Source organism: Canis aureus, chromosome 1 (assembly GCF_053574225.1).
Source record: "Canis aureus isolate CA01 chromosome 1, VMU_Caureus_v.1.0, whole genome shotgun sequence".
In the NCBI taxonomy this organism is placed as follows: domain Eukaryota; kingdom Metazoa; phylum Chordata; class Mammalia; order Carnivora; family Canidae; genus Canis; species Canis aureus.
In genome coordinates this window covers 22,252,637-22,266,538 of record NC_135611.1, presented here as the reverse complement: position 1 = coordinate 22,266,538, position 13,902 = coordinate 22,252,637, and the positions used below count along the sequence as shown (strand labels likewise).

General features: G+C 35.7%; 1 protein-coding gene across 7 annotated transcripts in view; it reads left to right on the top strand.

Moving 5' to 3' along the window:
• Positions 1-13,902, top strand: part of DCC (DCC netrin 1 receptor) — a 1,086,625-nt gene that overhangs the window by 1,032,084 nt on the left and 40,639 nt on the right. For all 7 annotated transcript variants that reach the window (XM_077892657.1, XM_077892647.1, XM_077892640.1 and 4 more), the window contains one exon: positions 10,265-10,420. In XM_077892657.1, the coding sequence (XP_077748783.1) occupies positions 10,265-10,420 (156 nt within the window). The remainder of the gene's footprint in view (positions 1-10,264; positions 10,421-13,902) is intronic.

The window sequence follows — 13,902 nt, the reverse complement described above, 5'->3', positions numbered from 1 at the left end:
AGATTTTCTGATGGCCCCACTTGCAGTTATTTAGATTTATCAAGTCTTATCTATTGAGTCTTGTATAAACCCCATCATAGCACCATGCTGATTTCTAGTCACGTGTATGAAGATGTTTGCTGTTCCACTTAAGAATCATTAGTTTTGTAAGACTATTTTTCCTCTCTTCCTTGACATTTCTCATCATGCTCTATAAAATGTAAATTAGAAGATCAAATATAGACTATCTGAAGTGCTTCTTCGTTCTTAAAATCCATGGGGAAATGTATTTAATTTCATTGGAGTGCAAAATCTGTTTATTTGTCTAAGATTTGTGAACTTATAGGTTGAAAACATTATGTGGCATATGTTGCTCCTCACCCCTGAACACATTTCACAGCTAAGTAAGCTAATGCTTTTGAGAAACAGACCAGCTCAGAGCACAGGCAGGAGAACCCAGGTATTTTGATTTTCTGATCCAGTGTGCTTTGTTGTAAAATGGAGGCAAAGGCTGACTATTTTTACAATGGCCAAAGAATTATACTAAAAATGAAATTACTTATAAGAAATCAGAAGCATCAAGTATAACTTTCCTGAATTTGTATGTAAGAGTCAGATGCTGGGTTTCCAGGAATCAGACACCAACACAGAGTTTTGAATACAGGCAATTTATTAGCAAATGCTTTCTGGAATAACACCTGTGAGGGTAAGGGATGCAGGGCTTGGAAGAGGGAGAGATCAAACTGTTGGTGCAAAGGGGGCTTCAGCTGACCCTACAGCTTGTCCTGGTGCAGGATCTTCCTTCAGAGTTGTTCCCAAAAGAGGCTGGTGTAATCTTGGATGAGCAACTTCTTTGGCTGAGAGCAATCCTGGAAAGATGTAGATTGACTTATATTTCTAGTTATTTTATTACTTGATGGAACATAAGTATCTGTTTGACCTTGGATCCCCTTTTCATTTTCAGCCTGTGTTTTCAACTGGAAAATGCAGGAGGAGAGGACAGGAATCAGAACTGGGAGGGATATAGATTGAAGCAGATGACTCTCAAGATCGCATTAGTTAGAAAATTCTGATAATTTAATGTACGAGAGTTCGTTAGCAGAATTCTCTTGAATTTCCTTTTTTTTTTTTTTTTTCTGTTTCCCTGTACCTCTTTGAGGGGTGGAGGGGGAACATAAATAACATCAGCTTTTAAAGGAAAAAAGAGGTCTCAGAAAAGTAGCCCAAAGCATTTAGTAGAAAAAGTGAGGCAAAGGAAGTCATACAGTTTTGCTTTTGTGATAGCTTAGGAACTGCTTATGACCACTGGTTTGGGGCTTTCTAGAACATTTCCTTTGAAAGCCAACTCTTTTTTCCCCCATTCCCACCATCTGCTTTAGTCACTTGATTGCAGAACTCAAACAGTGGGTTGGAGAAGATATCGAGAAGTGAAATAAAGCTGCATGAGAAAAAGCAGATTTTATTTATTTATTTATTTATTTATTTATTTATTTATTTATTTTTATTTTTTTTTTTTAAGCAGATTTTAAAAACTAGAGTTCCGTTGGATAGAGGTGCTCTACTACCAGAAGGCCATCTTGTACCCAGATATGAGAATAAGTCTCACTTCTGAGACATTTGATTCTAAGTCAGAATCCTTGTGTGATGGGTGCTTGGGTGGCTCAGTAAGTTAAGTGCCTGCCTTTGGCTCAGGTCATGACCCCAGGGTCCTGGGATCAAGCACCTCATCAGGCTTCCTGCTTGGTGGGGAATCTGCTTCTGCCTCTGCCCCTCCCCTCTGCTCCTGCTCTCTCTCTGGCTTGCTCTGTCAAATAAATAAATAACATCTTAAAAAAAAAAAAAAAAGAATCCTTGTGTGAACCTTGCATTCATGGTATAAGGAACCAGTATCCTAAGACTGGTCCCCAGCTTTACAGGTTCTAGAACTGGCCTTCATTCCATCCCCCTACAGCCCCTGTGAATGCCCACAGCTCACCAAGAGTGCTTTTTTTAGGAGTAATGAATGCAAACTGCTGTTCTAGTACCATCGTAAACACCAACACATACTAATTCTCAACTATTCAGAATTGCGGGGGGCAGTGGCAAAGAAAGAGAAAGTTAAAAGCTCATTTAAATTCCCATTAGAAATGATGTCATTGTCTAATATGTATGTGACTCCAAATAATAATTTGATCATTACATTATTGAGATCAGTTTTTGTTCTTTGAGTCTTGAATGGCATACCTCATTCCTCTTCTTACCATGAGTTTCTGCAGGAGGCAGTATTTTTTATGTACCTCTTAGCTCCCACAGGGCTGTGTAAATGGCTTTGTATAAGAGTTGTTGATGAATGAGAATGAAAACCCAGAGGTTGTTTCCTGGTAGTTCCATAAGCAAATGATATGTTAAATAAAATTAATTGATTGGTAATTCTAGTGGATTATCAAAATCAGCAGGTCAATAGCATTATGCAGACAAGGTCAAGATATGGCTGTTAAGCTCAAAAAGGTACCTCTGGGGGCCACACAATTGTGTTATTAGGGAGGATTTTGCAAGGCAAAAATGGCTTCTCAGAGATACTGTAATAATCAAGAGTATTTCCGATGAATTGGTAAAGGTAGAGAATTTTGGATGATGGAGTACAAAAGGAACACAAACATAGTTTTTGGAAAGTTTTCCTAGAACAATATGAAAAATAAGAATCCTTTACTTTTTAAGATTTGTGTCACCCAATTCTTCTTTAATTCCTGCTGTCTTAGAAATTTCTACAACAGACTACACCATCTTTCATTCCAGGACCTTTCTCGTCTGAGTAAGGCTTTCGTCGGGCAGTCCGGGGTCACTTGTAAAAGACCAAGGCAGATGTTCTCTTAATGTCTCGAGAAAGTCGCTGTCTGCAGAAAAGGGAGCAGTGTGGTGCCTCAAGCTCCTCTCAGAGGATTCCTTTGGACCCAGATCAGAGGCTCCCTTTCCTGTGGTCTCGTCTTGTCTGAGACTCATGGTGTCAAAACGTACACTCAACTGTGTACTATTTCAGATTTCCAGACTCCAGAGCCATTTCTTATTTGAGAAAATTTCAGTTGGGAAAGGTCAGATAGACGTGAGCCAGGCTGTAGGCGGCTCACAGTGGACTCTGTTTGATCTCAGGACATCTCCATAGTCACCCTACGGCAGACCCTGGTCCGGTCACCTCCACATCAAACCTCATTTTCGATCTGGCTAAGCCAAAATAAATGAGGCTTTCCCTTAGCTCATAAGGACCCAATGAAAGTCTGAACCTAGATTTTGTTTTATTATCATAATTCCAGTTATTTTCCTCTGCCACAGGAAGAATTGTCCTATCTAATCTCAAAAACTTTAGGGTCATATTTCCCTCAGGTTCAAATTTGAGTTAAAACCTACCATTTGGGGGCACCTGGGTGGCTTAGTGGGTTAAGCATCTGCCTTTGGCTCAGGTCATGACCCCAGGGTCCTGGGGTCAAGCCCGGCATCAGGCTCCCTGCTCAGAGGGGAGTCTGCTTCTCCCTCTCCTTCTGTTCCTCCCCTGCTCATGTGCTTTCTTTCAAATAAATAAATAAAATCATTAAAAAAAAAAAAACTATCATTTAGTTACCTCTTCTTCATGTATTAAACTCTTTACTTGAATGTAAAACAGGATGTTTTGGCTTTTTATAGAACTAATTACATTTTTTGCTATGGCCATAATTTTCAGCATCTTGATGAAATATTTGGTTTATCTTTTAAGTGGTCATATCTTAAACTTTGTGGGTTCTTTTTTTTTAAGATTTTATTTATTTATTCATGAGAGACACACAGAGAGAGGCAGAGACACAGGCAGAGGGAGAAGCAGGCTCCATACAGGGAGCCCGACGTGGGACTCGATCCCGGGGGACCCCGGGATCACAACCTAAGCCAAAGGCAGATGCTCAACCATTGAGCCACCAGGTGCCCCTAAATTTGGGGTTTTGGGGATTTATTTATTGAGGGAAGAGGAGGGACAGATGGAAGAGAGAGAAAGAGAAAGAGAGAATCCTAAGCAGACTCCACACTGAGCCCGACATTAGGCTCAATCTCATGACCTTGAGTTCATGACCTGACCTGAAATCAAGAATCAGATGCTTAACTGACTGCACCACCCAGGGACCCCTAAATTTTGGGTTATTTTTAGCAGATTTATTGGAGTATAATTGATATTTACAAACTGCATATTTATTGTACACGATTTGATAAGTTTGGACATATGCATATACACATGAAACCAGCACCACGATTAAGGTAATATAACCTATAAAAGGGGTATTTTAAACAGCATTTCTTTTACATGAAATTTGGCTCAATCTTAGGATCTGTTGGATCTTTGCAGATTGATAACAACAACCGGCATTTTTAAAGAGCTGACTCCTGACCCTCCACTCTTTTATACTTCTCTGTGGATAATCTCTTGAATCCGCACAGCCACGCCATAAAGTTGGTACTTTTATCATCTCTACTTTAGAATGAGAAAACTGAGAAACAGTGACCTTAAATAACGTATTTGGGTTAATGCATAGTCATCTATTATCACATAACACATTACCTCCAAAATGTAACAATCTACAACAATCACTCATTTTCTCATTATCTTCTGTTGTGCCCACAGGTTTGCCAGCATGTCCTCAAGACACAACTCCTGGCTTCCCCCAGGATGAGTGATCTAAGAGAGAGAGAGAGAGAGAGAGAGAGAGAGAGAGGGGACAATCTTTTTCTTTTATGTCTTTTTTTTTCACATCGGAAAATGAATTTTAATGAATACTTTCATAAAACAATGTCATTATTCAGAGAACAAAGTTTGGTTTTTTTTTAAAATTTTCTGTTTAAATTCAATTTAATTAACATATACTGTATTATTAGTGTCAGAGGTAGAATTTAGTAGCTCATTATATGCATATAATACCCAGTGTCATTATATCCAGGGCCCTCCTTAGTACCCATCACCCAGTTACCCCATCTCCCTCCCACCTCCAACAACTCTGTCTGTGTCCTGTAATTAAGAGTCTCTTATGGTTTTCCTCCCTCTCTGCTTTTACATTATTTTATTATTTCTTCCCTTTCCTATATGTTCATCTGTTTTGTTTCTTAAATTCCACATAGGAGTGAAGTCATATGGTATTTGTCTTTGACTAACTTATTTTTCTTAGCATGATTCCTTCTAGTTCTATGCATGTTGTTGCAAATGGCGAGATTTCCTTCTTTCCGATGGCTTAGTAATATTGCATGGTATCTACATACACCGTGTCTTCTCTGTCCGTCCATCTATTGATGGACATCTGACTTTTGGCTTTTGTGGCTACTGTTTGTGGACACTACTGCTTATAAACACTGTTGTGAAGTTGCCCTTTCGAATCACTATGTTTGTAGCCTTTGAATAAATAATAAATTGCTGGGTTGTGGGGCAGTTCTATTTTTAACTTTTTGAGGAAACTCAATGCTGTTTTCCAGAGCGGCTGTACCGATTTGCACTTCACCGACAATGTAAGAGGGTTCCCCTTTCTCCACATCTTTGCCAACATCTGCTATTTCTTGAATTGTTCATTGTAGCCATTTTTACCCATGTGAGGTGGCATCTCAGTGTGGTTTTGATTCGCATTTCCCTGATGCCAAGTGATATTGAGCATTCTTTCATGTGTCTGTTGGCCATTTGTATATCTTCTTTGTTACCTGAATTTGGAAGTAGAATTTCTTCTGCATTTGTGCTGCATTCCACTGGTCACCAGACCAACCCTGGTGAAGCGTGGCAGGGAAATCCACAAGGATGTGAATACCATGCAGTGGGACCCAATCAGAGGCATCTCAGATACTGGTTCTAACATGTACTCACTACCAAGTGCCAGAGCTAGATCATGAACCCAGACGGTTTGACCTCATTGCTTGGGCTCTTATTACCACAATGTTGAGAATAATTGCAGAACACACATTTGTGAATGCTCATACTTTTCCTAAGGGGTACTTTGGTGGAGTTCATGGATATTCCATGACAACTACTTGAAGAACACCTGTAAATGTGAAGGAGATAAAAATATGTATCAAGGGCATTAGACACTAAATTTGCAAAGGGTCCAGATGATATACAGGTCATTGCAGAAAAGACATGATAAGGAGAGGCAGAATGAGAAATCATTTAACTTAAATTCTTTTCACTTCAAAATATTACCTTTGCTTTTATTTTTCTGCTGCTCTGCTCCCCTTTGACATATCTCTAGACTTTGTCAAGTACCATGTTGAGATACCTACAGAGGACTTTATTTCTTAAAATTGTAGCTTAAAAAAAGATATCTCAACTTTAGATTTCCTATAGGTTGCATTTAGTGCCAACATTTTTAAGAATGTTGTAAAAGCTTTCCAATATCAATGTGCCCTGTTCAAAGAGCTAAGTAATTTGGTGAGGGAATTTCTACTTGAAAAATCTTTGTGCATCAGTGTGAGATATAAATTCAATTGTCAGCAAGCTGTGTCAGAGCAGATTTCTTGTCATATTTGGCCACAGTGCAGAGATTTATTGAAAATTCTTGATGATATCAGTTTCTGAGTTGTTTTACATAAACATAGCGGTGTAGTGAATGCTTTGAGCTGTTGTGTGAGTGAGAGAGAAAGAAATAGAGAAAGAGAGAGTGTGTGTGTGTGTGTGTGGGGGTCTGGCTCTCAAAACTGACATGTAGGAGAAAAATACCAAAAGGTATTTTAATACGTAGTATTGTATCCAACTTACTTTAGAATGATTATTTCTTCAACAACTGTCTTATAAGTAGGTGTAGACTTCTGTGCCCTTTTAGAAATGAATCATGTATCAAAATTCTTCAAAAACAAAGCTTTGGAATACAGACTATTCTATTTCATGTCAGGGAATGGAACAATGGGAATTGTTGAGATGCAGAAACATACAATAGATTTATTATTTTTTAAAGAACTTTTTTTATTTGCGAGCCGTTTGTACCCAGGTCAGTAGTGAAAATGCAAAACTTAGAAAGGAAAATTTCTTTCTTCAGTAATGAAAGACTTAGAACTGGAATATAGATGTAGTCTCTTGGGTTCTCTTAGTTCTCTGATTTTATATTCTGTGACTTGCCAAATTGTTTTATGTTTCTCCATTCAAGTTTATTCAGCTCCAACCAGGAGATATTTAGGCAATTCTTTTTCTAAATGTATTATAAAATATTGGTTAAGTTCAAATAATAGCATTGATAAGAAATATGCACAATTTGTAGGGTGGGTGCCTTCTATATCTAAGGGAACTATCATTGTCACATTTATTTATGGGTAAAAATTGTCAACACAAAGACAGCTTCACAATTTTCGCAATCAACATTAAAGACTATGCATTGATCCCATTTGATCAATAAGATGGGTAAAATCATTAAATTGACTGCCTGGGAGATTGAGAGTTTAAGTTTTCTGAATATAGACATTATGTTATCATATGGCTCTGACTTAGAAATGTTTTCAAGTCTATCATTATTACTATTATTACTATAGTAACAGTACACCCCAGGAAACTAAATGATACATCAAACCACTTAAAGAGTCTCCAGTGGGTTAAAATGACAGATTTCTAAATATTACTTCTAGAAAATCCTTCTGATTAACTCACTTGAAAAACATGAAATATCTCTAGCACTGTAGTGTGAGAGATACAAAGACTACAAAATTATAACCTCTTTCTTTAAGGAATTTATAATCTTTTTAGCTTGAATCTGATTCTTTTTCCAATTGTCCCTGTCATCTTCTTTTCTTTTCCTTTTTCTGGAGTCTGTTCATATGTTTGTTTATCCACAATTTACTCTTTATAAAATATCTTTATAAGACATTGTGCTACATAACACTTATTTTTTTTTTATTTTTTTATTTTTTTACATAACACTTATTATCAAATTTTCATTCAATTCTTCCCAAAAAATAATTTAGAAAGCTTTGTAGCACCTCAAGCATTTTGAATTTAGCATTTAAAACAGTTTGTTATAAATACCCGTGAAGGCTATGATATCTTTGGCATACCACTCTTATAAATAAATCCAAATGCATAGAAATACCATAGCAATTTGATATCCACCATCATCCATTTACAAAATGCATAAGAAAGCTTCTGTTTAATAGAGGAAAATTTACACGTTTCTCTTTGAACTAGTACCTACAGTTCACTTTCCCAACAGAATAATATAGAAATGTCATCTGTCTTTATCTTTTATTGATCATGTATCTTATTTCTTTGTAATACAATATGTTTATAAACTGAAATTATTTGTCTATTATTATAAACTTATGTGAGCATAAGTTTATGTTTAACTGCTGGATTTTTTTTTTCCTTTGGTATTCAGTTAACATTATAATAAGTACCTCTGCACAATAGTGTATAAAATAAGATTTTATTAGAATTTTATCATTTAATGACAAGAATGAGGCTTTTTCTGTACAGTAATTGCATACATCTGTGGATGAATGTTACATTTTGCATAAATTCTATTCCAGTGTTTTATTTATCTAAACACTGAGAAACTTTGTTTGCGTATATGTGTGGGCGAGTGTTACAAAATGAGATTTTTATAGCAGTCACTCAATTCGAACTTCCAAAATTATGTGCTAAAATCATACTGTGAACTCTTATCTGAAGTTATTTTTTATAATATTTAATTAGCTTGATAGTGTCCTCCAATTATGCTGGAAGTAAAAATTTTAGAAACTGCCTGTCTTTTAAAAGTATTTGTTACTCATTCAAGTTACTTGCTTTCTCATTTTTAAGAGGTACATCTATAAAAAGCTTTACCAAGACTTACAGAGTAATTATAAAATGCATCTGCAATTTTTTTCCACCAAGAGGTACTTTATATAATACCGTATATTATGATAGGATTGGAAGCATTGAAATATCACTTACACTGTTACCAATATAATTTTTTAAATGTTTTATTCTATTTAAATCTTTAGAGTTTGTATTCAATTCATGAAAAACACCCATCATTTACCCTACTTAAAAGAGCTAGTCCTTACTATGAAACCAATACTTTTTAAAATTATTTAATTCAAATAAGTCTTTACATTTCCAGGAGTATTGTAAATACACTGAAAAATAAATTCCAGAATGCAACTTCCAAATCTATTTTACTAGAAGCTGCCCTTTTGATTTAAAGTGCTGTATATTTAATGTAATTAATCTACATTTTAAGTTAGAAAAAAATGTTTAAATCTATACGTTGTTTCTGACTAATTTAAAATAATGCACTATAATCTGTATCAATGCAGATGAAGTTACTTATGTAAGAAGAATATGATAAAAAGAAAGGTTTTCCTTTGGTAAATGTGCATGCCCATTCATGTTAAACTCTGGTAATTGGTATTAGAATGTAATTAAACAAAAATAATGCATATAATAGAAATGACATTATTAATCTAATGGACAGAAATATACTGCAGAAGTTCATTCCAGTAGCTAGTTTTTTTTAATTTTTTTATTTTTTTTTCAGTAGCTAGTTTAAATTGTATTTTTTTTTTTGTTAATAAGAGGTAGGCAATACTAAACATTTTGTAAGATGATGTAGGTTAAGATAGACTACAATTAGAATAAATATTTTATAATGTGACATAATTTAATAGATATTGAATAATAGAATTGAATAATGCTCCATACACCTAGGAAATACATTGTGGGTTTAAGCCAGTATCATTGAAAATGTTTAATATTCCCAGACAACATTCAGTTATATTAAAATTAATGTGTCACTAAACTGTACTGTTTTGCTATTGGAAGTCATTTTCTTTCCATTTAAATAAAAATCCTAAGTATGACGATTAAGACTATACCTTGCTTTTCTCTCTCCAGACTATCTCTCAAGAGCATCACATTCTTTCACAGAATTAACAGAAAATTCCCATTTCTGTAGCCCACTGTACACAATACATCCAGTTTCTGAACAACCCAACATTTCTAACACCATAGTTCTTGCTTTGGAGAAAGAAAAAGGCAAAAACAAAACAAAACAAAAACCAGGGAGCCTTAAGGTGGCTTTATGGTGGCTTGATATATTCTTTCTTTCTTTGAAATCCTGGGAAGTTTGAAATGTCAGGGTTATGCCTTATAGTAACCACTGGAGGAGTGAGCTGTCTTTTAAAGTAAGAAAGAGACTTTGTAGAAAGAGAGGCAAGTAAAGGGGCCTACACGGTACTAAGAAGAGCATGCATGGGTTTGAAGATGTGAAACCTTAGCCCTTTCCTTTTCGGCTTGTTCTGTGGTTACATAAGATAAATAATAGTAATGACAACAATGTCTTTGTTTTTGCAGCTGTCGTGAGTGCCATCCCCGTGCCCACCCTGGAAAGTGCCCAGTACCCCGGAATCCTTCCGTCTCCCACGTGTGGATACCCCCACCCGCAGTTTACCCTCCGGCCTGTGCCATTCCCTACACTGTCAGTGGACCGAGGTTTCGGAGCAGGAAAAAGTCAGTGTAATGCATTTTCCTTTCTTTTTACTATGAATAAGAACAAGTGAATAATAACCAAGGATGTCTGGTTGAAAGTATAGCATTTTGACATTCTCATCTCTTGGAAAAACTGATTTGCCTCTGCCCTGGGTCAGAACTGGAGCAGAGTCAGTCCTTTGGATCCTACCACATGCTTTTGGACTGATTCTCTGGGAGTCTCTCCCCGGAAACATTCCACAGACCATATGGGAAGCTGTGGGAAACAAAGGTTAACTGGTTCAGTAAAGCAATGATGTGACGGGTGCTTGAAATTAATGTGTTCCGTCAACTAGGAAATTAATAAGCAAGTGACTGTTCTCCAACATATTCTTGTGTAATTGTCTGTTAGTCATATTTAGAGGTGTCTCATTGATTCCCAATGAACCAAAACTTAAATGAATGATTTAGCTTTCTTTACTTAAATCATTAAGCAATATCTTCTGATTTTTAAGTAATGATTGTTGGAGAAAGGGATTTCCAAAGGAGTGTCTCCTTTGGTTTTGTTTATTTATCTTTCTGATTTTAATGAGATATGGCTGACATATAATATTGTGTAAATTTAAGACTTACAGGATGTTGACTGGATATGCTTATGTAGAACAAAGTGATTACCACCATAAACTTCTACAGTACCCCGCTCCTGCCATGTAATTGCCCTTTCCATTTCATGGTGAGAATGTTTAAAGTCTACTTTCTTAGCAACGTTCAAGTAAATAAAACAGTATTATGAGCTGTGATTATTATGCTGTGCATTAGATGCCCAGAACTTAATCTTCTTATAACTGAAAGTTGGTACTCTTTGACCAACGTCGCTCTTTTTTTCCCTACCTCCCTGCCCTGGTAACCACAATTCTAGTCTCTATTTTTATGAGTTTGTCTTTTTTAGATTCTATGTATAAGTGATATCATAGAATATTTGTCTTTCTGTTCCTGAATTATTTCATTTAACATAATGCCCTCGAGGTCCATCCATATTGTTGCAAACAGCAAGGGGTCCTCTTTCTCATAGCTGAATAATATTCCATTGCATATACGCCACATCTTCTTCATCTCATATGTCGGTTGATGGATGCTTAAGTTGTTTCCATGTCTTCACTATTGTGAATAATGCTCCAATGAGCATGGGAGCGTGTCTATGCCTTTAAGATCCCGTTTTCATTTCCTTTGGGTAAATACCCAGAAGTGACATTACTGGATTATATAGTAGTTCTGTTTTTATGTTTTTAGGAACCTTCATACTGATTTCCATAGTAGCTGTACCAGTTTACACTGTTGGCAACAGTGCACAAGGGTTTTCTTTTGTCCACATCCTTCCCAACATTTCTCTCATCTTTTCGATGATAGCCACTCTAACAGATATGAGGGGATATCTCATTGTGGTTTGATTTGCATTTCCCTGATAATTAGTAAGGTCAAATACCTTCTCCAGATATTTGCTGACCATTTATATGTCTTCTTTGTTAAAAATGTGTATTCAGTTCTGCACATTTTTTAATCCAATTTTCTTTCTATTGTATTGTGTGAATGTGTTACATATTTTGGATATTAATCCTTTGCCAGATATATGGTTTGCAAATATTTTTCCCATTCTGTAAATTGCTTTTCATTTTGTTGATGGTTTTCTTTTAGCTGTACAGGAACTTTTTAATTTGATGTAATCTCATTTGTTTATTTTTACTTTTGTTGTCTTTGCTTTTTGGTGTTAAATCCAAAAAGTTATTGCCGAAACCAATGTCAAGAATATTACCCCTTATATTTTCGTCTAGGACTTTTATAGTTTCAGGTCTTTCTAATATAGTTTGAAATCAGGAAGTGTGATGCCTCCAGATTGCTCTTCTTTCTCTATCGCTTTGGCTATTTGGGGTCTTTTCTGGTTCTGTGCATATTTTGGGATTGTTTGTTATATTTCTGTGAAAAATGCCATTGGAATTTTGATAGGGATTGCATTGATTCTGTAGATCACTTTGGTGGTATGGAGATTTTAACAATATTAATTCTTTCAAACAATGAGCATGGAATATCTTTCCTTTTATTTATGTCTTCTTCAATTTCTTTCATCAACGTCTTACAGTTTTCAGTGTGAAGATCTTTTACCTCCTTGGTTAAATTTATTCCTAGGTGTTTTATTCTTTTTGACACAATTTTAAATGAGATTTTTTTCTTAATTTCTCTTCCTGATAGTTCATTGGTAGCATCTATAAATGTAACTGATTTGTGTATATTGATTTTATATACTGAAAGTGGTATTTCATTTGTTTTAAGGAAAATGGGTATGGAGAGAGACTCTCAATCTATTATATACACCCTGGTGATTTCTCCTATGCCATTTGACTTTTTTTTTTCTTCAAGCATAGCATTTTAAAATTGATTTTATGGCTTTCTTCTCTTAGTTAGGAACAGGTGACTCAGCAGCTCATGTGAGATAGGATGTTTTGTAATAGATAAGATGGTAACAGCAATAAAATATATTTGTGAGGTAAGCTATATTTTTTCCAACCCAACAGGGACCGCTCTAAGAAATCATAAATCGTCTAGATGTAGCAAGGTTAGAATTAAAAGGCATCAAAAATCTGCCAAGAGAGAATTAGATTTATTTTCCCTTTTCTCATGGCACATCATGTCTACAGAATAGAGTTGTGTGCAGAAACCCAAGGAAGAATAGTTTCCCAAACCGTATTGAAGAGAATTAAATCAGAAAGATGTGGGAAGTCCAGAAACCAAAAATTTTTAAATCCTAGGACAAGTAGGAAGGTGATTCTAGTCAAAGAATTCAGAACCCACAAGTCACTTCTTCATCTTCTGAAATGAACTCTCCTCAGCACAAAAGAAAGGATTATAGTTTTAGCTTAGTTTTTCCCTCATCGAATCACTATCTATTATTTTCTTTTGATTTCATCCTATTCTCTGGCTTTAAAAGGAAGTGTGAGAAGAATATGTAGAATGACCTTTATCTCTTCACTACACAAGACCAAGTCAAGCCAAAGTTCACCATGTTTGTTTGTTTAAGGAGATGAACTATTTTATTTTATTCATGGTGTATTCTTGGCATTTCTTTTTCTCTTTTAAAGGCATAGTCTCCTGAGAACTCAGCATCCCATTTATTCTTTTCTTTCTCTCTTGATTTGTGCAACAGGCAAAACTGTCTCATTAAGTCATAGACATAATAATTCCAAAAGTTAAATTTTTAAATTTCAATGAAAAAGAAAATAATAAATGAGCTAAAGTATTTTTTTTCCTTTCCTCATTGGCCCAAATCAGTCCATGGAGAAGCTCAGTATCAATAGGATAGGGAGGTATCCTCCATCCAACGTGAACTAGAGAATTCACAGGGAAAGGGAAGAAAGACTGCAGGTCTGGTGACTGGGTTGCGTGCGTCCTCTGCCTCAGGCGCATGGGAGCTGGGGAAGAGGCTTTTAAGAAATAATAAAAGGAAAAAGATAAGAAAGTCTTTGTCAGTTTCC